Source organism: Schistocerca nitens, chromosome 3 (genome assembly GCF_023898315.1).
Source record: "Schistocerca nitens isolate TAMUIC-IGC-003100 chromosome 3, iqSchNite1.1, whole genome shotgun sequence".
Lineage (NCBI taxonomy): Eukaryota > Metazoa > Arthropoda > Insecta > Orthoptera > Acrididae > Schistocerca > Schistocerca nitens.
In genome coordinates, this window is record NC_064616.1 from 771738250 (window position 1) to 771765746 (window position 27497).

The following is a 27497-nucleotide window of genomic DNA, read 5'->3' on the forward strand; positions in this document are numbered from 1 at the left end:
ATTTTTGTATTTTTCTCTTGATATAGACTTGTTTATCATACTACATATCTAAGAACTCTTGTTTCCGCACCCTGTATTCTTAGTGTGTCCTCATTTGTTGTTATCCATACATTACAACTGGGAGTGGCAAGGTTTTACAACATTTCATAAGTGTCTATTTTTTTCTCTCCATTGTAAAGTTTGTTTTATATGCATCATCATCATCATCATCATCATCATCATCATCATCGGGATAATATTGAAAAATTTACTGCCCAGGCTGGGCCTGTGTGGAACACAAGCCTCACCATCTAGTCATGCTTTCCAACCATCTTTCTGTGTTCACTCTGATCCAGTCATACCTCTTTTTTCAACACACTTTTCCACACCTTTCAGCCACCTATCCATTGGTCTTCCACTGGGTCTTTTTCTTCGCACCTCCATTTCATGTTCCCTCTTGGGACTCCTCTTATTTACTGTTCTTTTTAAGTGCCCATACCATCTTAGCCATGATGTTTCTGTTCTGCTACGCAAGGGTTCCTCTTTCACTGTTTCCCTTATCATTTCATTCCTCATTCTGTCTCTTCTTGTTACTCGTCTTAAAGTATGTTTAATTCAATTTCTCTATCTTATTTTGAAAATCAGTTTCACCTTCATGTGGAATTTCTGAATGAGAAATCCACTGCATAATCTTTCTTTATATGCTATCGAAAATCCAGGATGGAATAATGACATCCCAAGTATTTAAAATTTGTTACTTGCCCTACTGTTTTCCTGTGTATTGCAATTTGGATCTAATTTTCTTTTCCCATAAAATGCCATTATCTTTGTTTTTATCAAATATCTGCAAGCTGCCTGAAACACAGATTCTTTGTATTTGATGTGCTGCTCTTTGTAGATTATTCTCACTGTTAGCAGCAATCACCTGGTCATCTGCAAATAACATTGTCAGTATATAGTCTGGATTTTTAAGATTCAGAGAGTAAAATGGTAGTTTATTTATGTATTCTCAAAGGATTTTGTTTTTGTAGATATTAGAAAGCACATGTTATAAACTGCACCCTTGATGCCGTCTGTATTTGGATTACTTTTGGCTGCAATAGATATATGCAACTCTTCATACATTCCTTTTATGACTTCTCTTAAAAGTTTAGGGGAACCACTGCTGTCAAATATTTGAATGGGAGAAACAATACTAAAAATTATAGAGTCCCCAGAGCAGAGAGGGGCAGCTATGAGACAGAAATGTGCGAGTGTGTGGTGGAGGTGATGTGGGAGTCCAGGAGGCTGTGGGCTCCAAAGATGAGCAGTTGCAAATGTAACAAGTTCTGTGTTGATGCAGCTGTGCTTTTTGATACACTGGGTCATTGGCATGCTGGCTGCTGAATTCTGCTGTGTTAGGTGCCTGCACATCCCACGATTCTGACTCTCTGAGTGCCAGTGGCCTCATCACAAAGCTGGCTGTGCGATTTCTGTGCCTACAGTGTGTGTACTTAGTGCTGCTATATATGCTGTAGCTGCGTCACTGTGGTGGGTGCCCACCATGATTAGACACCCATTCTGCAATGGCAGTAGACAGCTTGTGTGCTCCGGGAGTGACCTACTGCCCCTGGACAGGAGTTGGTCATGCTGCCGGAGTTGATCTGGGATGGACAGCCGTGCTGTGGCACTTAGTCCAGGGAGGGACTTAATGCATATAGCTTTTACCCTGTTGTGGTCTCAGCCAGTGACTTCTGCTAGCTGGCCGTGTGACGAACATGTCCAGCACAGCAAGACTTAAGTACAATTTTGTTGGAAAAAGATCCAGTACTTATAGAAGGCAGCGGTGCACTTGTTATGAATATGTGCCACTACCAGTCACGTAACATAAAGTACAACTGTCGCTGCCAATGTGTAAATCTGCCTTGTGCACCTTGCTGCAGTAGTCTGTGCAGCACCTCTGAGTTCGCCATTGCAACAAACTAACCTGCTTCGTAACATTGGTTTGGCCTTGTTGAATTATTACAGTGACAAGATCCTGTGCTCACTTGCTGTCAGCGCTGCTGCAGTACATCATTCAGCCTCACTAATATGCCCATGTATGGTTGGTATGCTACATAAACCCCTTTTATGAGCAAGGACTGGTCCCTCAAATCAACCTTAAAACCTATTTAAAATTATACTACATATTCGTAGAAAATACAGAGAAATTGATAATCAAAACAACTGGTGATTTGTCCACATGGATTAGATACTGTGTCCAGTCTCCTTAGTATGCTGCTTATTGCTGCTTGCTTATAAATTTATCACACTTGTTGACACTTCTGGCAATTTAACCTTCATGACTTGTCCCTTTGCTCTGCATCTACATCTACATTTACATTTACATTTACATGCTTACTCTGCATTTCACAATTAAGTGCTGGCAGAGGGTTCATCGAACCACCTAAGCTACTTTCGTACCATTCCACTCTTAAATAGCGTGTGGTAAAAACAAACACTTAAATCTTTCTGTGCGAGCTCTGATTTCTCTTATTTTATTATGATGATTATTTTGCCCTATGATAGTGGGCGCCAACAAAATATTTTTGCACTCTGAGGAGAAAGTTGGTGATTGAAATTTTATAAGGTCATGCCGCAAAAAAATGCCTTTTTTTTAATGACGGATACCCCAGTTTGTGTATCGTATCGGTGGTGCTCTTTCCCTTATTTTGCGACAATACGAAACAAGCTGCCCTTCTTTGAACCCTTTCTATGCTCTCCATCAGTCCCTTCTGACATGGATCCCACACTGCACTATAGTACTCCAGAAGAGGGTGGACAAGGGTAATGTAAGCAGTCTCTTTAGTAAACTTGTTACATTCTCTAAGTGTTCCACCAATAACTTACAGTATTTAGTTTGCTTTCCACACAGAATTATCTCTGTGATTATTCCAAAAAGTTATTCGTAATTGTAATCTGTAAGTACTTAGTTGAGTTTACAGTCTTTAGATGTGTGTGATTTATCGTGTTACCAAAATTTAGTGGATTCCTTACTAGAAATCATATGGATTACTTCACACTTGTTATTATTGATAGTCAGTTGCCACTTTTTACACTGTACAGATATCTTGTCTAAATCATTTTGCAGTTCATTTTTATCATGTAATGATGTAACTAGACGGTAAATGACAGCATCACCTGCAAACACTCTAAGACGGCTGCTCAGATTGTCTCCTGAATCATTTATGTAGATCAGGAACAACAGAGGGCCTATTACACTTCCTTGGGGAATGCCAGATGTTACTTCTGTTTTACTTGATGACTTTCCATCAGTTATTCTGAACTGTGAGCTTCATGACAGGAAATCACAAATCCAGTCGCACAGCTGAGATGATACCACATAGGCACGCAGTTTAGTTAGAAATTACTTTTAAGAAACAGTGTCAAAAAGCTTCTGTAAATCTAAAAGTATGAGATCAATTTGCCGCTGCCTGTCAACTGCACTCATTACTGCACTCATTACTTCATGAGAATAAAGAGATAGTTGTGTTTTACAAGAATGATATCTTCTGAATCCATGTTGGCTGCTTGTCAATAAACCGGTTCCTTTGAGGTAATTGATAATGTTCGAGCACAGTATGTGTTTCAAAGCCCTACTGCAAGTTGAAATTAGTGATATTGGTCTGTAATTCAGCATTTTACTCCTATTGGTGTGACTTGCGCAACTTTCCAGTCTTTGAGTACGCTATCTTTCTACAAGTGAATGGTTGTATATGATTGCTAAGTATGGATCTATTGTATCAGCGTACTCTGAAAGGAAGCTGATTGATATGCAATCTGGACTTGAGGCCTTGCCTTTCTTAAGTGTTTTTAGTTGCTTCATTACACCTTTTCTCTTAACCTGAAATGTACATCTCTTCCATATTCACACTATAAGATTACACTTCCATGCTGTCGTATGCTTTAGGGATACATTCTACTGGAATCTGGACTGTTGGTGGTTTATGCTGATGGTCGGATCTTCCCCTCAAAACGATAAAAGTTACATGCAGCAGAGTAACAGCCACTGCTGCACTTGGTATTGTGGCACTCAAAATCGTCGTCTCATGTCATTGTCCCCATCTGAGTTGCTCTATGTGCTGCATTAACTGCTCAGCTGAAATATGCCCTTCATGCATGCCAATGAATTGATCCAGGAAATGGATTAAGTCAGGTTGTAGGTTATGATTTAGGAATGTTGTATTCAGTGCTGGCAATAATTTCAAAGGTACATCTGGCCAAAACAGCTATAGTTGTGAGATGTTCACGTCCATGATTTCCATTATCGCCCTGGTAGATGGAAGGTTGACCCTGGTATGTTGCAGGTAGTCCCATTTATTAGTAACCACTTCCCTTCAGTTCACTCTTTCTCACCTCCATGAGCTTCCTCAGCTAATAATAACTCACCTCTATTATGATGTCATTATAAGTGTAGTAAATCCAATGAAAACCTGCTTGCTGGAAATTCAATCTTGGTTCCATGATTTTCCTCAGGCAATCTAGTCCCTTCTGTCTGGCTAAGATGAATTACTCTGTGTATGTATTCTGGCTTGTTTGTAGTACATGGTCGAGCACATAATGACTTTCCCCATTCGACAGTGTTGCAACTCCTCGTGCGTCATTATTGCATGCTTGCTACCATCTTCCGAAATTAACAGTATCCCATAGATCCTCATGTGCACGAATTTTGCAAGAACTCCCTACTTCACTGGATATGTGTGAATGGCATAACACTTAAACTGTGCATGCCTTCATGTCACTGGGAATCAAATTAGAGTACACTTGGTCAGTTTCCACTTCCACTGATGCTGTGTGGTAGTACTAGGACAGGTTTTGTCTCCTGTGTTCTATGATTGGGCTTAACTCAGGCCTTAGCTCATATGTGTTTTCTGTAATTCCTACAAGTAATGTTCAGGTGACAAAAGATTAGCACTCACTCGTCCATGCAGCAGATGATAATGGCTTTTTGCAAGTTTGACACTACCCCTTGTGCACCCTGTGTGCTATCGGCTAATGCTTGTAGCATTCTTGTCACTACAGTTCCCTTGTCCAACATTTCAGCCTCTGCTTGCAGCATTACCAGCTTCTGGGTCGTCGCCTCCTCTGATGCCTCAGTATAATCCATTACTCTGCCTCTTTTAATTTACGTAACAGCCATGCATTGTTAAGCTTCACTTCCCAAATACATTATCTGCATAGCGTGCCATTCTTCTGCTGACCTAGTTACCTCTGCTCACATTTTTACTGCCTCCACAATTTCATTTAATTCTCTAATATCACACTCATCTGCCAAATGTTTTTGTTGTGGTCTTCAATCCGAAGAGTGGTTCATGCAGCTCTCCATGCTATTCTATCCTGTGTGAGCCTCTTCGTCTCTGAATAACTACTGCAACCTACATCCTTCTGAATCTGCTCAGTATATTCATCTCTTGGTCTCCCTCTATGATTTTTACGCCCCCACGCTTCCGTACAATACTAAATTGGTGGTCCCTTGATGTCTCAGAATATGTCCTATCAACCGAGCCCTTATTTTGGTCAAGTTGTGCCACAAATATTTTGTCTCCTCAATTCTGTTCCATACCTCCTCATTAGTTACATGATCTACACACCTAATCTTCAGAATTCTTCTGTAGCACCACATTTGAAAAGCTTCTGTTCTCTTTTAGTCTGAACTGTTTATTGTCGATGTTTCACTTCCCTGGATGGCTACCCTCCAGTCAAATACCTTCAGAAAAGACTTCGAAGCACTTAAATGTGTATTCGATGTTAATTATTTCTCTTCTTCAGAAATGCTTTTCTTGCCATTGCCAATCTACATTTTATATCCTCTTTACTTCGGCCATTGTCAGTTATTTTACTGCCCAAATAGCAAAACTCATATACTACATTAAGTGTTTCATTTCCAAATATAATTCTCTTAGCATCACCTGATTTAATTCCACTATATTCCATTATCATTTTATCATTATGCTTTTATTGATGTTTCATCTTGTATCCTTTTTTCAAGACACTGTTCATCCCGTTCAACTACTCTTCCAAGTCCTTTGCTGTCTCTAACAGAATTACAATTTCATCGGCAAAACTTTATTTCTTCTCCCATGACTTAAATTTGTTCACCAAAATTTTCTTTGCTTTCATTTACTGCTTGCTTGTTACAGATTGAATGACAACGGGGATAGGCTTCAAGCCTGTCTCACTCCTTGACTACTGCTTCCCTTTCATGCCCTTAGTCTCTTATACTGCTGTCTGGTATTTGTACAAGTTATAAATAGCCTTTCGCTCTCTGTATTTTAGCCCTGCTACTTTCAAAATTTCAAAGAGAGTGGTCCAGTCAACATTGTCAAAATCTTTCTCTAAGTCTACAAATGTTAAAAACATAGTTTTGCCTTTCCTTTACCTATCTTTCAAGATAATTCATAGGGTCAATATGCCTCACATGTTCCTACATTTCTCTGGAATCCAAACTGGGCTTCTACCAGTTTTCCATTCTTCTGTAATGAATTCATGTTACTGTAGTATTTTGCAGCCATGACTTATTAAACTGATAGTTCAGTAATTTTCACGCCTGTAAGCAACTGCTTTGTTTGTAGTTGAAATTATTACATTCTTCTTGAAGTCTGAGAGTATTTCACCTGTCTCATACGTTGTTCATATCAGATGGAAGACTTTTGTCATGGCTGGCTCTCCCAAGGCTATCAGTAGTTGTAACAAAATGTCATCTACTCCCAGAACCTTGTTCCAACTTCGATTTTTTCATGCGCTGTCCAATTCGTCTCACAGTATCATATCTCCTATCTCATCTTCATCCATGTCCACTTCCCTTTCTAAATTTAGACCCTTTATATACTCCTTCCACCTTTCTGCTTTCCCTTCGTTGCTTAGGACTGGTTTTCCATCTGAGCTCTTGATATTCCTGCAGCTGCTGCCGTTTTCCCCAGAGGCCTCTTTAAGTGGTATCTGTCTTTCCCCTAATGAAACATGCCTCTAAATCCATACATTTCACTTCTAGCCATTCATGCTTAGCCATTTTGCATTTCCTGTCAGTCTCATTTTTTTTTTTTTTTTTATTTTTAATGTTTGTATTCCCTTTTGCCTGCTTCATTTTTATATTTTCTCCTTTTGTCAGTTATATTCATTATCTTATGTTATCCAAGGATTTCTACTAGGCCTTGTCTTCATGTTTGGTGCTCTTCTGTCTTCACTATTTCATCTCTTAAAGGTATCCATTCATCTTCTACTGTATTTCGTCCCCCTGCTATAGTCAACTGTTGTCCAATGCTCCCTCTGAAATTTTCATCAACCTCTGGTTCTTACCTTTTTCCAGTTTCTTCAATTTTGCACTACTGTTCATAACCATTAAATTGTGGTCAGAGTCCACATCTGTTCCTGGAAATGTATTGCAGTTTAAAATCTGGCTCCAAAATCTCTGGCCGGCCGGAGTGGCCGTGCGGTTCTAGGCGCTACAGTCTGGAACCGGGCGACTGCTACGGTCGCAGGTTCGAATCCTGCCTCGGGCATGGATGTGTGTGATGTCCTTAGGTTAGTTAGGTTTAATTAGTTCTAAGTTGTAGGCGACTGATGACCTCAGAAGCTAAGTCGCATAGTGCTCAGAGCTATTTGAACCAAAATCTCTGTCTTTCCATTATATAATCATTATGAAACCTTGCGGTGTCTCCAAATCTCTTCCATCCCATGTAGTGTTTTCAGTATCTTATTCCAGTGTCCAGCCATTCTCTCTTCCACTGTGTATGTGGCACAACTTCCATTACCTGTTTAATTTCTTCGTGTAATTGCTCGTAGGATCTGTGTAGTTTATCACACTCCACTGACACTTCCTTGAGCTCCACCCATGAAATTCCTGGAATCAACTCGGGACTACCTCGAAAAGGTCATAGACACCCAACATGTATTATCATCATTGTCGTTGGCAGCTGAAGTTTCATGGTAACTTACAAAGTAGTCTCCACCACTTGAGAGGGTCCTTGGTATCTAGTGACAAATTTGTTTCCCCCTTTGGTGTGTAAGGACTGGATAACATCGCCCGTTGCCCTAGTTGCCCTACTTTATATTGTAGTAAACTTGCTGTATGTTTCACTGATTCCTCCTGTTTCTCTAACACCCTTGGCCTGTGGGTGAAGAGGACTAGTTCTTTACTTATTCACATGCAATAACCAACACAGAACCTTCAGTAAGTCTGACGTGAAATTCGTACGCTGGTCTGTAATTATCATACCATTGCTTGTGCGACAGTCACTGCCTGCTGGTTCAGCATAGCAACCATCTCCATATACCAAGAAAAGTGATCTATTATTGTTAACGTGAATCGGTTCCCTTCTGGTGTTTGATTGAATGGTCTTAATACATAAATCCCAAGCATTCCAAGTGGTTTTGATGCTTCTGTTAACCTCTGCAATGGAACTCGTGTATGAGTCAAGTTAGTTCACAGTTCCTCACATATTGATCCATGTCTGCTTCCCTTCCTCTTCACCAGTATCTCTCAGCCACACTCTGGATTGTTGTTCTGCACCCTCCATGACCAATTAGCACATGGTCATGTGCTTCCTTTGAAATCCCCTCCTCAAACTTCACTGGTACTACTACACATGGCCCTAGCCTTGTTTCCTTGCACAACACCCCATCACATGTGCTATACTGTGATTGCATCCTGTACTTTTTACTGTCACTGTGTGTGCTCTCTGCCGAGTGCCGCTCTGCAAGAACATGACCCAGAACTTCCTGCTTAATGCATCTGCATTCCCGTGCTTCTTCCCTGGCATGTATACTACTTTGTAGTCAAATTTGCTGTGTCAGGGCCATCTCGTCAACCTGCAAAATGTGTCCTTCAGTCCCTATAACCACTTCAAAGTAGTGTGATCGGTCACTACTTGAAATTTTTTCCTCGAAAGATAACATCTAAAATATGTGACACCATAAATGAAGCTCAGCATCTATTTCTCCATCATTGAATTGTTCTTCTCCGTGGCACTCACCTGTGGCGATGCATTGGGTACAAGATACTCTTCACCATTAATCTCCTGGCTTAAAACACATCACAGAGCACGATTAGATGCATTACATGAAACTCTGGAAATTCTAGAAGTGGGCTAAACTCTCTTCAATTCTTCAAATACACCCTGACACTCTTCTTCCCTTATGAATTTCACACCTTTTCTTAATTGTGTGAGAGGTCGTGCTATGTCAGCAAACCCTTTCACAAATTTTCTATAGTAATTTGAGAGCCCCAAAAAAGATTGCAGTTCCTTAATCGACTTAGGCAATGGAAACTCTCGTACATCTTGCACTAGCCTCAGATCTGTCCTTACTTGCACTAGCCTCAGGTCTGTCCTTACTCCGTCTTTACTTATTACATGACAGCAATACCCTTTCTCTTCTAATGCAAAATGATATTTCTCTGTGCTCAGCATCAGGCGTGCAGCCCTCAGTCTCTCTCTTAAACACTTCCTTTACACATTGTTCTATGCTGCTTCATGTCTTTTGAGAATACAGTGATAGCATCTGGGGTAACTAGACACTGCTGCAGTTTCAACCTCTCAACACACTGTCCAATATCCTCTGAAATGTTGCAGGCACATTTTTCAGTCCGAATGGCATTCTCTTGATTTGCTGCAGTTTCAACCTCTCAACACACTGTCCAATATCCTCTGAAATGTTGCAGGCACATTTTTCAGTCCGAATGGCATTCTCTTGATTTCATAATGCCCCCATGGTACTGAAAATGCTGTCTGCAGCTGGTCTTCAGGAACAATGTCCAATTGATGGTAATTACTCCTCATATCTAAGGTTGAAAAGTACATTATCATAAGTTATCGAAAGTATTGGGGCTGGGGTGAGCATCCGTTATGGTCTTGCTATTAGATGGTGGTAATCACAGCAGAATCTGTATTGTATACAACCATCCGTAGACATTTTTGGCATGACCTCAATTCCTGCACCCCGTGGACTCTCTTCAGTTATCCTGTCAGCTAACTGATGGTTAATAAAATGTTCATAATCAGCTGCAGATGCCTAGGCTTGTGATATGGTTTCCAATACACATGTGCTTCATTCCCTGTTGGTATTTGGTGTTGAGTCATGTATGTTGCTGGCAACAGACCCCATGAAAAAATAAATCCTCAGATTCAAACAGCAATTCTTCCTTCTGCTCTCTGTTTACTTCCTTTAGATGCTCCATATTGCTATATAATGCTGTATAAATGGCAGCTTGGCGCTGGTTGTGGTTCACACTCTTCCTGCACTACTCATCCTCATATGGAATGTCCAAATTTGCTATTAAACACCCCCTTCCTTTTCTTCAGTTCCTTTTCGCCAAAATTATCTCTATTTACACGTACCACTCTCCTGCCACACCTTTCTTCTATGCATACAACACTTCTCATAATAAAACTACTTCTGGATCCAGTATGTCGTTATCTCCCAGAGGCCCTCCAACACATAACATACTCACAGTTAGACATGGCTTCACATCCACCCAAAGTGACTTTTGCTACCTGGCACACAGTTGTGTGAATTGAGCCTTAGTGCAATTGTATGCTGTTCAACTTGTTTGTCCAGTTCAGTGTATGCCCCCTTGTGACAGTTCTACAATGACAATGGCTGCCCTTAGCTGCAGTATCATTCCACTAAGTTCTGCTGTATGTTGCCGAAGGCAAATTTTAGCACAGTGTTGATTCAAGAAATCTAACCCCAGAATCATGCTTTAGTCCTCACTTGCATGTGGTACCACCTCTACACACTGTTTAAATCAAACAGCTGCTATAAGAAAATCTACGTCTTCTGACCTCAATAGTCACATATCATTATCGCTGACCCCACGTAACCTATAGCTAGGGAAGTTCCATTGCCTCCAACCTACTGAGTTTCTACTGGCAATTGACACATACCCCATTGTGTCCAACAAAACCTTGTACTCTTTATTTCTTACAACATCCATAACAGCACCCTCCATCTCTGCATATGTTTTCGTTGCATCTGATTTTAGTGGGTATACCTTTAATTGGACTTCAGGTCCCCCCTTGCATATAGCAGCTGCTTACCGTCTCCTCGTCCACCCTTACATCCATTACCAAAATTCTGCTGCTGACACCTTCTATTTCCTCTATTTTCCCTGTGGCTGGCGACACTACCTTTGTAAATGCCCCTTTTGTCCACACCTGGATCACTTAATCTTTGCAGAAAACACCCCACATCTATCTCTTACCCATACTGATATGTCAGTTTCATTGCATTCCATCGCAAATCTATTAGCAGACTGCAGGTCCTGTGGTGCACCTGTACGCACCCTTCTTTGTAAGAACGACTTCGTGTTTTTAGATGATTTTCCAGACAATGGAATAATTAATCATGCGGCAGATTGATCTGCAGCATGCTACAGTACTGGAAGCAATGCTAACACTTTGCCCCTAGCTGTCAACTTCCCATGTAGCTGTGTATTACCTGCTGTTACCTGCACTACCATTTATAAAAATGTCTGTACAGCTTCCTGCTCTGGCAAACCCTTTGTCACAGACTCTGCACTGTGATACTCTTAATCTTAATTACATCCAATATTCAGCAAAAAATCACATCTGCAAAATATCATCACAGTTTAGTCTTTACGTCATATCATGAGCCGCCTAGACACTCTACATTGCCTTACTATATGACCATATTGACAACATGTATAACCAGGTAGAGGCACTGACTCCATGCGTGGCACAGTATTCCCAAGCAAATTACGTTGTGTACACCTTACAGACACCAAATACTGCTCTCTACAATTATCCTTTAGCCCAGATAAGTCAGTCAGCTCCTCTGACCTAAACAAGGAAACCTTTAAATTACGATGACAGCCAGGTCTCACTTCCATGTCTGTTACACCTTCCAAAACATAACGAAGTGGTTCACCACTCACATCACCATGTCGACACCGCAGGTTATAGCCCAGGTGCCATGCTGAGTGAAGACGACAGTGCAAATTCTGACACCAAACTATAGCACCCCCAATAAAGATAGATGCGGCTATGAGCCAAGATGATGTGAGTGGGTGGTGGAGGTGAGGTGAGAGCCCAGGAGGTCCAGAGAAAAACAGCTGCTATGTAAACAGGCCACGCAGTTTCTGTGCCAGCAGCGTGTGCACTTGATATTGTTGTATCTGCTATGGTCCTGGGTGGTGCCCAGCTGTATAACTAAAGTGGATGCCCACCTTGATGAGATGCTGTGCTGCAATGGTGATAGACACCCGGTGTGCGTGTGGAGTAACCCACTGTCCCCTGGGCAGGAGTTGGCCGTGCTGCTGGAATTGACCTGGGAAGGCCAGCTGTGCAGTGGCAGTAAGTCTGGTGAGGCACTTAGTGCTTAGAGCTTTTTCCCCTGCTGTGGCATTGACTGGTGACTTCTAGTGGCAGCTTTGTGTGGCAACTTCATGTGGCTCAGCCTTGTCATCCTGATAAAGTTGCAGGACTAAGAATAATTTAGTTACAAAAATGTCCAGTACTTATATTCGGCAGCAGTGTGCTTGATGTGCATATGCATACTACCAGTCATGTATCCTAACCACAGCCACTGTCAGTGTGGAACTCTGCCTTGCCCTGTGCTGCGAGCTAGTCTGTGCAGTGCAGCTGAGTTTGCTGTGTGAAAAAAGCTAATTTGCCTCACAGCATTGGGTTGGCCTTGTTGAATTATTACAGTGACAACATCTTGCACTCGCTTGCTGTCAGCGCTGCTGCAATACATTATTCAGGTTCATGCCAATCTGCCCATATATGGTTAGTACATGACAAAATGTGTGTAATAAGTGGGTTGCTGAGGAATATATGATCAAGTGTTGTCATTCAAAATATACATAAATGATGTCGCAGATGAATTGGTCTTTGCCTAACATTCATCTGTATGGAGATGTGGTGTAATTGTTAAATCTGATCATATTTAGAGTGAACCACTGCTTCTTGCAATATTTAGGAATTAAACCTAATTAGACAAACATTTACAATACTCTTTTTTAAGTTCAGTGGCAGTGGTAAACCTCACATCAAACATATGTACAAGTCATAGTAATACAGAATTGAACATTCATCTGAGCACTTTTGGTGGGGAAAAAAAATACCAGATTGTCTTGGAATAGCTCTGAGGATGGAGATGTTTGGTGCACATAACAAGAAAGTCTCTTACAAAAATGTCTTATTACTCAGTCTTGACTTATTTCATGTGTATGTGCTGCCTCCAAATCAAACATTTAGTTTGTTAGGAAATTCAAAGTAACTTAGCAGTCTGTGGTTTATTTATTTAGTCATTGTCAATGCATTTCAGAAATACCTGATAAAGTTCATTTGGAGACAATCATGCATAGCGCTGTTCTAAAATCTTACAGAATCTGTCATTGAAGGGTAGCCACATAAAACATATCTACTATGTAAATGAGTGTTATGAATAGAGCACAGTTATGAGCTGTGACTTTTTGCCACATGTATATTTCTGCAGATGGCAGTTATTTTTCCACTAAATGTGGTGCAGCATATTGTGCTGTATGCTCTCCATCACATTAAGTGGATGCAGTTTGAATGTAGTTATTGATGTAAGGGGTGGGTAATGAGGTTATGAGTATCACTTTGGTAACTCAGATGAACAATAATCATGTTGTAAAAAAACGAAGGAAGAAGGCGAAGATGTTAATCTTGGGCAGAACATGTTAATAACCAAAAGAAAAAAAGTTTTTTGTGTTATGTAATTATTTTTATTTTTCACAAACTGTTTTTCACCTTTTTTAGATCATTGGACATGCTTTTTTCTCTCCTTGTGATTGTTTTTCAATATTTGAACTTGTGATTTTTCAGGGACAGAAAAGCCAGTGATTTTGCAAAAAAGTTCCAAAATTCTAAGAATAGTAATCTGAATTAAGTACCAGATAAATTGTAAATAAGACACTCAGAAGTGAGGGTGGATGTAGCTTACAAATCAGTTTATGTGTGTTGCTAAATTACAGATTCTATCAACCTCTAAGCAAACATAGTGTAGTAAAATTTGAAAACTGGCACCGAGTTAGTTTGGTCTCTTCGAAGAAGAATATATGTCAAGGAAACTACAATTTTGAGTTGAGGAAGGACCTTATGTTAAAGTTACACTGATTGACATTTAGTAAAAAAAAAAAAAGAAATACTTGCAGTAACAGATATGTTTTGTTATGACAAAATAGATGTTACAGTTTATTAGTGAATCTGAGAAGGAGCATGCCAAAAATAGCAATATATTAATGAAATTGAAGAAGAAGTAGTAGTAGAATTCAGTGAAGATATGTTTCATATATGAAAAGTCAATACAGTAGTGCAGATGTAAACAATGAAGAAACTGAGATGCTATGTTTAAGTATGGAATGTGGACATAAGAGAAAAAAATCTGGGATTTGTCAGATTTATCAACTTTCCAGACTAATTGTATAGCTTACATTGCTGCTGAAGCTTTCATCCTCGTTAGACAAATCACATAAAGTTAGTGAATACACTCCTGGAAATTGAAATAAGAACACCGTGAATTCATTGTCCCAGGAAGGGGAAACTTTATTGACACATTCCTGGGGTCAGATACATCACATGATCACACTGACAGAACCACAGGCACATAGACACAGGCAACAGAGCATGCACAATGTCGGCACTAGTACAGTGTATATCCACCTTTCGCAGCAATGCAGGCTGCTATTCTCCCATGGAGACGATCGTAGAGATGCTGGATGTAGTCCTGTGGAACGGCTTGCCATGCCATTTCCACCTGGCGCCTCAGTGGGACCAGCGTTCGTGCTGGACGTGCAGACCGCGTGAGACGACGCTTCATCCAGTCCCAAACATGCTCAATGGGGGACAGATCCGGAGATCTTGCTGGCCAGGGTAGTTGACTTACACCTTCTAGAGCACGTTGGGTGGCACGGGATACATGCGGACGTGCATTGTCCTGTTGGAACAGCAAGTTCCCTTGCCGGTCTAGGAATGGTAGAACGATGGGTTCGATGACGGTTTGGATGTACCGTGCACTATTCAGTGTCCCCTCGACGATCACCAGTGGTGTATGGCCAGTGTAGGAGATCGCTCCCCACACCATGATGCCGGGTGTTGGCCCTGTGTGCCTCGGTCGTATGCAGTCCTGATTGTGGCGCTCACCTGCACGGCGCCAAACACGCATACGACCATCATTGGCACCAAGGCAGAAGCGACTCTCATCGCTGAAGACGACACGTCTCCATTCGTTCCTCCATTCACGCCTGTCGCGACACCACTGGAGGCGGGCTGCACGATGTTGGGGCGTGAGCGGAAGACGGCCTAACGGTGTGCGGGACCGTAGCCCAGCTTCATGGAGACGGTTGCGAATGGTCCTCGCCGATACCCCAGGAGCAACAGTGTCCCTAATTTGCTGGGAAGTGGCGGTGCGGTCCCCTACGGCACTGCGTAGGATCCTACGGTCTTGGCGTGCATCCGTGCGTCGCTGCGGTCCGGTCCCAGGTCGACGGGCACGTGCACCTTCCGCCGACCACTGGCGACAACATCGATGTACTGTGGAGACCTCACGCCCCACGTGTTGAGCAATTCGGCGGTACGTCCACCCGGCCTCCCGCATGCCCACTATACGCCCTCGGTCAAAGTCCGTCAACTGCACATACGGTTCACGTCCACGCTGTCGCGGCATGCTACCAGTGTTAAAGACTGCGATGGAGCTCCGTATGCCACGGCAAACTGGCTGACACTGACGGCGGCGGTGCACAAATGCTGCGCAGCTAGCGCCATTCGACGGCCAACACCGCGGTTCCTGGTGTGTCCGCTGTGCCATGCGTGTGATCATTGCTTGTACAGCCCTCTCGCAGTGTCCGGAGCAAGTATGGTGGGTCTGACACACCGGTGTCAATGTGTTCTTTTTTCCATTTCCAGGAGTGTATATGACAGTAATCAATTTTTCCTTGTGGAATTACTAACTACCCCTACTAACTACTCATTCCAAGAGCTGATCCACCAGCACTGTTTGATCCTGTTGGGCATTGCTGTCCATGAAAATGAAGTCAGAGCTGAATACAGCCCTGAAAAGATGCACATGGGAAGGAGTACCGTGTTTTAATAACAATGACCAGTGAGTGCGCAATGTTCAAAGATTTGGAGATCAGTACACTCATGCAACATTACGCCTCCTCACACCACAACACTTGGACCATCAAAATGATCACATTTGACAATGTTCCTTGGCGCATTATGTGTTCCCACCTCTTTCCATGTGAAAGTACGTTGAGTATCTCTACTCAGACTGAATGTGCTCTCATCTGAGAAGAGCTCTTGGGACCATCACAAACAGTGCTGCTGATGTGTGGGTGTCAATGAAACACGATGTACTACTCGTCTGACAAAGAGACCATGCCATGCAGTCACCATGTGTGCCTGTGGTTTGGAATGTTCCCCATGCATGGGAAACAGTGCTGTGAGCAATACCAAACTCCTGGGGTGCACTCATCACACTTTATCCTCCTTCCAGTTTCTCAATGATTTTTCACCCGTAATGTCATCCAGATGTTGTCTTTGGGCCATTTTGTAATGAAGTGCAGCACCACAGTGCACCATAACTGCTTACTAATTGACACACACTGTCTTTTCCTTTTCCTTCAACTGCCTCGTTTTGCAGGGCTAGCTTCATTTGGTGCTGTAATCTTGCTGACGTCATACCGTGTGACATCCAACTTTCTGTGCACAAATGGGAGACCTCTGAAAACATGCTCCTGCACTTTCCTCCATTTCTACTTAGTAATTATTACGTTATGGTACTTTATTTATCATGTCCTTAAATTTTCAGAACAGTGTGGTTATTGATTAATTTTTGTTCTATTTTGTTTTTAGACTGGAGATGATCATTACATTTGATTGAAACTACTTATTAAGTGTGACTATTTGCAGTTGAGACTGTTATAATAAATGTTTTAAGAAATTTAAACAGTTGTACAATCTCTCATAACAATGTGTCATACATTTTCCTCTTTTACAAAGAAAATTACCTTTCACTTAATTTGGACCAAAAAATTTTGTGTTGTGCATCAAAAAAATTTCGTATTCTACATTTAAAAAAATCAGTAATCACACCGCCTGCTATAGATCTGGCAAAACTCTTCTCTAGATGCAGTATTCATTTGGTGAGCAATAGCAGTTTACAATAGTAGTTTGTGAACATTTTGCACTTTAAATTTTGTATTGTATTTACAGGGCAGGTTAATGGATGTTGTCGAACAGTTATTACCCAGACTAGAAGATATTGTAGAGCCTGGCAAAAAAGGAGGAATCGCCATGTGGGTTCCAGACAAAGAAGCCGATAAGGAGATGTTAATAAAAGGAGCATTGGAGTTAGCTTTCCACGATATGGTAAGACAGAACTCTCTCTTCAAGCCTGTAACATGGATTCATTGAAGTATCATGGGGAGACATTGAACACACTTGTAAATACAGAAAGTTCCCGATTATTTGGTTTCATGCAGACCCGATACTGCACATACGACTGAAAAATATGGATAATCCTAAGTACACATGTGTTTTACTGCATGCTTCTGTATACTATATCTGCAAAACATGCTACTTATCAGATTTCATAGCCTGCTGCATTACTTCCTCATTTCTTGCCTGACTCAGTGGGTTTGGAACTATTGACCTTTATCTCCTAGAAAAAGGACTAGACAAACACATGTACAGGAAATCAGTCATGGGTATGTTAAAATCATTGAATCTTCACATTTACCTAAGAGTAAATGGGACACGATGTGAAAATAATTCAGGGATGTCCAGTGGTGGGATTGGTGCCCACGTCATCTTCTGCTGTTGAAACATAAGTCACATGCATAATAGTGTATGCTGTACGAAAATATAACAAACTACTTTGCGCTGCACCCCCCCCCCTCCCCCCTTCCCCTATCTCTCCAAAAATTGCTAAACCATGGACAAATAATCCACACCCAGATAACTGAGAGCTTTCTGTATTAGATGAGATGAAATAGAATATCGTGGAAGATGCCTCTGTCCTTATCTTTCTCGTCAGTCTCCTCCATCTTGTCTCTGTCTCTTAACCTGTTTTCTCCCTGACAGTCTCTTTCCCACTCCATTTTGATTCTTAGCAATATCCCTCCCATTCTTTTCCTGCAGCCCGTTCCACTTTCATTGCCATTTTTCGTTCTCCTCTGTGTCTTCTCTTTCCTCTGTAGGCCGGCCGGTGTGGCCGAGTGGTTCTAGGCGCTTCAGTCTGGAACTGCGCAACCGTTACGGTCGCAGGTTCGAATCCTGCCTCGGGCATGGGTGTGTGTGATGTCCTTAGGTTAGTTAGGTTTAAATAGTTCAAAGATCTAGGGGACTGATGACCTCAGATGTTAAGTCCCATAGTGCTCAGAGCCATTTTTTTTTCCTCTGTCATGTCCAATTTACTTTGTCCTTCTGACCAAATGAGATGGTACAGTAAAAGACACTCCACTCACTTTTGAGAGGAATGGCGTTCAGGTGCCTATTTTCCTATCAAGATATGTTTTCTGTAATTTTCATAAATAATTTAAGGCGTATGGTTTGATTGCAAAACTTATGATCAGTTTCCTTTCTCAGCTTTGTCCAGTATGAAATTAGTGCCCCACCTTCCTTTCCTCATCATTTTTTTGCAAATCCTCCATTCTCCCCTCCACCTCTAATGATCACACAGGGTTTTTCACCCTTTAATATGTGATATAATGTGTTAATGTTTCTTTGGTATCTTCTGAGATCATGAAATAGTTATACATAGGAATGCGAGATAAAAAATTATTCACCTCTAGGAGACATCAAGCTATTACTGTAAAACCCTGTTTCTAGCCATGATAATAGCACCAAGCAAGGTGGTGTAGATGTTAGCTCACTGGACTTAGATTTGGGACGACAATTGTTCAAATACCTGCCTGGCTATCCGGATTTAGGTTTTCACTTAGGGCAAATTCTGGTACGGTTCCTTTGAAATGATGTAGCCTATTTCCTTCTGAAGCCTTCCATAGTCTGAGTTTGTACTGCTTCTATAATGACCTCTTTGTTGAATGATGTTTAACTCTAATCTCTGATCCTTCCTTGCTTCCTTTGTTGATAGTCTCAGTTTGGTGAGGAAGAGAGATTAAAATTTTCTTCAAATATACTGTATCCATCCGAAGCAACTCTCAGATGATTAGATCCTGTAGAGCTACCAAAGTGCGAAGATGTTGATTGATCATTACGTGTTACCTGCTGTTCCAAATAGTCCCAGACATTTGTGTGGGGTTAAGATTTGGTGACTTAAGGGGAGTTAGAAAGGAAAAAAATTTTTTTTTCACATTTTCGGATTTTTATCTCATTATAAAATTTGTAATTCTCTGAATAAAATGCTATATATATCACTTATAATCTCACATGGGAAGTATTTTATTTTATTTTTTTTTTAAATATAATTTTCATCGGTTGAAAATGTTAAAATTTTTATGTGCAATACTTCAAGATCTAATAAAATTGGTAATTTTTTATATAGGAGGCTGTGGATTGCTGTGTTATAAAGGTTAAATTACGTGTTTGTATTGGTAGAACCGTCAAGAACAGTATCGTAACATTTCATAGTATAAACATGCATTGTATGTCGAAGTGCTAATGTTTTTCCAAGGAAAAGTGATGAATAAACTATTAAATCTCTCAAAAAGTAAAGTATGACGCCAAAATGAAGTGTTTTTAAGAAATGTGGGTTTCAGGTAATAGATTTTCGAATAAAGGGAAACATTGCGTTCAACATGTCGCGTATGAAGTTACAGACAATGAAATACAGGCAAACTTGTCAGTATCTGGAGAAACACCCAGTAGTGATTCGAAGATTAAAATAAAATTTTAATTTCAATAATCAACAGCCTCAGTTGCACCATTTACCTAGAATTTACCTAGGTTTCAATTGGAGTAACCCAACCTTCTTCAGAATAACAGTAACTACCGTTTGTCCATAGGGGACATCGTCAAGCTAAAACTACAAATCCATAAATTATCGTCAGACTGTAAAAACTTATCTGAAACTGCCTTGGTCCCACTTCGCAACCGCGAGTGCCGTACTGCTGTACAGTTCCAGTACAGCACTTGTGGCTGCCGCATCATGGTCGCGAAGTGGGGCCGAGGCAGTTTCAGATAAGTTTTTACAGTCTGATGATAATTTATGGATTTGTAGTTTTAGCTTGACGATGTCCACTATGGACAAACGGTAGTTACTGTTATTCTGAAGAAGGTTGGATTATCCTGACTGAAACCTAGCTAAATTCTAGGTAAACGGTGCAACTGAGGCTGTTGATTATTAAAATTAAAATTAATATTTATACAGTTGCTGACAGGGCTGTGAAATGTTGAAAATATTAAAATATAATGTTGTGATACACAGTTTTCTCAAAACGGAAGTGATGTAAATGGTAGGTTAGGTTATATTCTGTTAGATTTACACATCCTAACAAGGGTGTTAGGTGAATGTGTGTCGTGTAAAATATGTGTAGGGCCAGTTAGTTTAGATGAAGACAGTGATGTATGAAATGGACTAGTCAGGAAACTTATTATTAATTGTGCCAGTTGTAAATATACTCATTCATTTTGGAATTCTGTAATTATTTTGAAGTAAATGTTAGGTGGTTTTATGGATTGAGAGCTATTGGCAAAGGACACACTGCAGCAGAAACAATGTGTGCCGTGATGAATATGCCACACCCACCTTGTAAAATCGACAAGTATGCAGATGCCGTGGAATCTGTTGCATGTGAGTCAATGAAGGGTGGTGCAAACAAAGCTGTTGAAATAAATGATGGTATGACTTACATACCAGTAGCTTTTGATGGGACTTGGTAAAAGCGTGGCTGCAGTTCTAAGAATTCTGTTGCTACGGCGACCAGTGTGGATACTGGAAAGGTAATAGATTTCCAGATTTTAACCAAAAATTGTTAGAAGTGTAAATCAGGGAATGAAGAAGGGCATATCAGTGACAGAAATTAAGAAGGAACAAGTGGTGGTATGGAGGCCTCTACAGCTATTGAAATTTTTAATCGATCTGTGAATGAAAGGGGAGTGTGTCACACTAAATTTTTAGGTGATAGAGACTCAAAAGTATATAACAGTGTAGTAGCCACTCAGCCTTATGGTGAGAAGATTATCACAAAACTGGAATGTTTTGGTCATGTCTAAAAGAGGATCGGCACCAGGTTGAGGAAGTTGAAACAAAGTTTGAGAGACAAGAAACTTTCTGATAATAAAACCATAAGGGGCAGGCAGACAGACAAAACGCTTGATGAACTACAGCAGTATTATGGGGTGGTAGTTAGAAATAATACTGAGGATTTGTTGAAAATGAAGCAGACAGTATGGGCTACCTTCTTCCACAGACTGTCAACCGATGAAAAACCAGTACATCACCTTTGCCCTCCTGAACCTGATTCATGGTGCAATTACCGCAATGCCCAGTACTCAAACAGTTCATACAGCCATAAACATTCCTTCCCAGCAGCAGAGATGGATATCATAAAACCTATTTACAGAGACCAGGCAAAGCCTGAATTACTGAAGAAGTGTCTGCATGGTCAGACTCAAAGTCCCAATGAGTCGTTCAATAATCTTATGTGGACTCGCTTACCAAAAAATTTTTTTCTTCGAATGAAGACACTAAAGTGGGGGGGGGGGGGGGGGTCAGTGATGCTGTTATTGCTTTTAATGACGGCAACGTTGGTAGGGTGAAAGTGCTACAGCATATGGGAATTAATCCTGGAGCAAACTGCATCACAGAACTTGAACAGATGGACAAGGTTCGTATTGATAAAGCAGAGTATGCAGCACAGTTGGCCATTAAGGAGTCCAGAAAGAAGAAAAGAAGAAAAAACTTGCAAAAAGATCAAGAGTCTGATATACAGTATGGTGCAGGGTGCTTCTGAGTGACTAAAAATAAAAAAAAATTAAGCATATATTAAGTGAGTTACAGTCTTTTGAAACTTTAGAAGCCGTTCCTGAAAATTTACATTTTCCATTGCATTTTTCCCTAAATCTCAGAAACCACTTTGAGTAGAGTATTCAAATTTTCAGGGAGTAATAACATACATATCCTGAGTCTACTGAACTAAAAGAAGTATGTATAATTAAAATTATTTAGGATAACGTACAAAAAAGTACACAAAATTTTAACTGTGTAATTAAAAAATTGTATTTCCAAAAGCAATGGCTGAAATGCAATTATTGTAGTTCAATAGAGCCAGAACAGACAGTTTAATGTCCTGTAAAAGTTTCTTGTCAATGGCTACAGTGGTTCCTGAAATACAGGGAAGCCAAGTCACTAAATTTAACATTGTCGGGATAGAGCGTTCCAACTCCCCTTAATGGGCCAGTTGAGGTACAATAAGATACCTGGATGTTCATCAAACTAGGAATATTATCATGCAGCTCTCTGAACATGGCTGTCGCCATCCGGGACGGCAGGAGTACCCACAGCATATTCATTGTAAAGATATAGAAGAAAGGGCAACGTTTTGTCACCAAGAATTTTGAAACAAACCTCCTGGTTCTGGATGAGTGGGCCAACTCATGGTACAAAAAACACACCCAAAACACCACAGAACCACCTCCGGCCTGAAGGGCACCATCCTCACGCTGTGAGTTAAACATCATGTTGGGCTGTCTGTCCACGTGACACATCACATTATTTGAAAGAGGCAAAATTTTAAACATCGTGTTGGGCCGTCTGTCCACATGACATGTCACATTATTTGAAAGAGGCAAAATTGCAACTCTCTTCACCACAATACACGCCTACAGTTAGGTACTGTCCAGTATCTGTATTATTTGTCTCATTGAAGACATGCAATTGTATGTGCCACTGTGAGCACTGGCCTTTTGCGAGATACGTGACTCCTTGTGTCCATTGCCGACAGTGCCCTTCACTGTGTTACATGGCTGCTAGTGTTACACAATTATTTGTAAAAATGTTGGACAGTCTGTGTTGTTATACCAACAGTTCAGGCAGCTTCATTCGTGATGTGGTCGCTGGTATAACCAAATAAATAACTCCTTCCTGCTATTTTGTCAAATCTCCACATGAACCTAATTATGCTGATTCCATACAACTGACTGGCACACAACACTTCAATTTATGTCAGTGGTGGAAGGTCATATGTCCACCTGTTATCAGTTCTACACAGTCAACAGCACTCTATAAAGTGACCAAGTGTGCTCTTTTATGAGGTGACAAAATTTAGTTCGGTGTTTTTATTGTGCATTTTCCATTCTTATTTATACACAGTGGGACATTAATTCTCCATGTTTGTGTATCTGAGAGTATTTCAGGGCTTTCTGTGCTGGTTGATCCACAGTATGCCATAGTATTTAGAGTGCTTAGGTTTAGTTTTCTCTCTTGTTTGTGTTGTTACTATATTACATTCACTAAATGTAAGTCAGTCAGTCATATACTTCAGTGCAGTATTTCAAGAATGAATATACTGAAATAAAATAAACCATGAGAATTGTAGACAGGTTGCAATATTTTGTTGATATTGTTGCTGGTTACACAATGCATGAGCAAGGACAGTAGTTAAACATGAGAAGCCTAATGAGTGAAATTGTGTGATACGGCATTCAGCAGCTTGTGTAATCATGATTACCTAATGAGTAAATGACCTTTGTAGAAACAGGAACACTCATTCAACTTCTAAATGCTGTTACTAACATGGTTATATCAGCTGTGCTTTTGGCACACAACAACATTGACAGTGAGAAACTATCAGAATGAGGAAGAAGATGGAGAGAAAGCTGTTAAACAGTTAAACTACATTTTGACCATAAACATATTGCATAAGTTGGATTGGCTGCTGACCCAATTGTGATGTACTTTCAGTTTTGCTGGAGCTACCTTTCAAGGCCCTGCTGATACTAGTGGCTACTGCTGTATGAAAATAGCACAGGGATTCACTATTGGATTTAATCCTGTCTCTATGGACTCCTATAAATTAAACTTATTTCAGTTTAGTTTTATTTTTTGCAGTTGTTACTCTGTTACTGCCTACAGGTTGGTAGGAAATCGGCAGTGACAGGCAGAAGTTCTCAGATACAGACATTCCTTAAGCTATTTCTTTTGTATGACTATGGTGTACACAGAAAATTGATCCACATATCCATTCACATTTTCCTATAAGCTGACTTCACTAACAGTAACATTACTCCACTTTGCAAATATGAAACAATGTGTCGGCTGCCCCATGTGATTGGCTGAGCTCATTGGCTGGATAAACTTTACATTTATAATAATATTCACAATACAGCTTTGACTCTGTTCGGTTGTTATCATACATCATTAATATTCATTTTTTATTACAAGTAAATGACAAAAACAAGTAGTTGTTAATAATAGGTACAGGAAAGGTGACTTCCAGAAACTTGTTCTTAACTTTGTACGAAAATGAGTTTTCGTATAATTCCTTTTTCCCAGCGCAATCTGTTTCCAGAGATTTTATTGACAAAATGTATCATTTTAGCTTTACATTTCTCATACTGCATTTTGCATCTATATTGTTCGGTGTAGTCAAGGATCACACTTTGAGACCTATGTTTGATGGTACAAACACTTGGATATTGTTGCTGAATCTTAAACTTTTGAGGGGCATAATGCTTACCTCTTCTATAAAATTGTCTAAGATACATGTACTCCCTGGTAAGTGGAAAATGGACAGCATACAAATGAGTTATATACCAATAGCTGAATTTAGGTTTGGTGACTCCAGGTTTGGAGACTAGTGTGTTGTCACAAGCTCAGTACTTTATTCACAGCTAACCAGTGATGGTAGAAAAAAATAGGCTAACTCTGTAATAAAGTTGATGATTGTTGAGGTGATACAATTAGTAGCTGCCCAGTCATGTTAGACTCTGCATGTTTCAGCTTCTCTTTCTCAAGTTACATATGGATTGTACGTGAATCCTACTAGTTCTGTAAAAATTTGCTCCCAGCATGTTATGGGGTACATTGGGTAGTACCAACACCCAACCTGCAAAGATCCCTCCTGGGGACTCTTTAGTAGATTAGATTGGTAACAGGATTCTATCTGGTGAAACGGGCTTTTCCTGAAACCAATTTTAAAAAATGGTAACAGGTCATAGGCTGTGGATCTGAATGTATTGTAAAAAGACAGTTAATGGTGTTTGAAAAATGCGTAAGGATCCGACGTTCTTAACCAAATACATTTTTTCAGGTGTCAAAAATACATTTACACAATGCAGAAAGTAGAGATAAATTTTGTTACTAGGGGAAGTTATAAAAGAAGTCCTACAGTGTTCAGTTAGGACTCTTCTATTGTTCCTAATATGTGAATGACCTGTGACGTAACATATATCAAGCAGAGTTGTACAGATGCCATAAGTGTTATAATTAATCTTGTTGGTAGCACGGGACTGAAACGTTTGTCAGTGACGTTTCCCAAAGATACACTGAGTATGGAGTCTCTCTTAATTTTTATAGAAAAAAGGAATATATTCAGTTTTATGAATGTTACACAGAATGTTAAGATATTTGTGAGTGTTGATTTTGACGAAGATTTGAACTGGCAAACACATTATTAAGCTTTCCAAACAGTTAAGTCCATTAGGATCTCACTGTTGTCTTTTGGCATAATTTTCTTGGATCTTTATCCTTTCAAAAGATAATCCCATAAAATATAGCTGAGAGAATATTATAGGGTACTCAGTTACTGTCACCTTGTCAATATCTTTTCAAGGAGTTCCACATTCTAGTTGCATCTTCTCTGTATGGTGTGAGGTACCTAAGACAGGCTACCCAAAATATATCCAGAATGAGTATGTATATCAAGGTGAATTTTTCGCTAAGCTGTACTGTAGTGTATAATGTGGTGAGTTTTCTGACATACACAAGTAAGTTTTAATGTTCACAGCTGCCAAATCATGGCACATTTTTTAGTGTAACTGTATACTTTTTCTCTAACATTGGAAAAAACATTCGAAGAGGACTTCAGTGGTATAACATTTGTGGAACTTGATCAAATAAGAACAAAAACTTTGTGCTGCACACCACTGTCAAGTCATAAGGAGAACATGTCTCTCAAACATCTACCCTACTGTACCAAATGTTAGAAAATATGAAATGCAGGTTGTGTGTTTACATTTGCTCTGGAAGTCTGTGCTCTGTTGTAATGATTAGACAGCTCGCGAAGTTACTCAGACTTTCACAATGTATGTGATTGTCGAAAAAATGGATTTAGTTTTCACTTTTGATGCTTGCCAGGTCCTCACAGTCTGTCTTTGCAAACTTCATAAAACAATTTTCAAGCAACTGGAAGTGCGAAGAATGAAATAGTCCAACAAAAAATAATAGCAACACATGAGAAAAATGTAACCAACACTTCAGTAGTAGGTAACACACAATCCATATGTTACTGCGAGGCAACTTGAATGGATGAGTGCTACCAGCCTAAGCAGTGTTCTGTGAATAGTACATTCAAATGCGTTTCATGTTTTTCAGATTTTGTTCCATCAACTACTTCATTACAATGATTTTCGCAGTTGTTTACACTTCGTTAAATGATGCTTATGAAAACTGTAAAGTTAAGGGATCATTTGTATGCAAGATTTTTTTTTACAGGTGAAACATTGTTTACAAGTCTTGGGCAACTCACTCTTCCTAATATGCACTACTGGACAATGATAATCCACACTGGCTATTGGTAGTGGATAACTATTGAGCTAGGTGAGGTGCAAGCAGTACAAGAACCACATCATTGCTTCCTGTTTTATTGATGCGACTCTAAATAGCCACAAGAACCTACAGTTCCTAACAGATATTCAGCACATATAGTGGAAGGAATTCCACTTGATATAAGACAGTCCATGTGGTACCAACACAGCATATGTTGTACTCATTCCACACAATTAATTCTTCACAGAACATTTTAAGATTGTTAAAACATCAGTTGTTTGGGAAACGCAAAATAACCTTCATGTTCACCAGATTTAATACCCCTGGACTTTTTTGCCCCGTGGGGAAAGTTCAAACAAAGATAAAACAAAGATCTACAAGCAGTAATCATTGAATCATGAAGACATGAAATGCCTTGGAACATGGATGTTTGCTCTTATATGTCCAGATGAAATTCAACTTGCATTATTGTCCATTCTTCAGGAATTGGTTTATAGTCAGTGCTCAGGGTCAACTTTTTGAGCATGTGTTATGACAGCCAAAACAATAAACACACGATTTATAGCTGAATTATACCTGTTTCTTACATCTGGTGCACTAGAACACATGTTTATGGGACCACTTTTCCTGATGTCAGTCATTTGCAGTTCTGTTATTTTGTTACTGATTGCTCTAGTTCCACACATTTTGTGTTGTTGAAGTCCTCTTTAAAGACTCTTTCCAATTCTGCGGAAAAAGTTATAGTTACATTATAAAAATATGAATTTGGTGTCATAATTTGACAGTTATAAATGTTAAAATTGCCTAAGCTCTGTAGGAAATTCACCTCATGGTCTTCTATA

The 27497-nt window shown here is 40.1% G+C and overlaps 1 protein-coding gene across 2 annotated transcripts in view; it reads left to right on the forward strand.

The window, feature by feature from the left end:
* The window catches only part of LOC126248775 (protein phosphatase 1H), a 174464-nt gene that overhangs the window by 56962 nt on the left and 90005 nt on the right, over positions 1-27497 (forward strand). For both annotated transcript variants that reach the window (XM_049950143.1, XM_049950144.1), the window contains exon 3: positions 17199-17354. In XM_049950143.1, coding sequence (XP_049806100.1) covers positions 17199-17354 — 156 coding nt within the window. The remainder of the gene's footprint in view (positions 1-17198; positions 17355-27497) is intronic.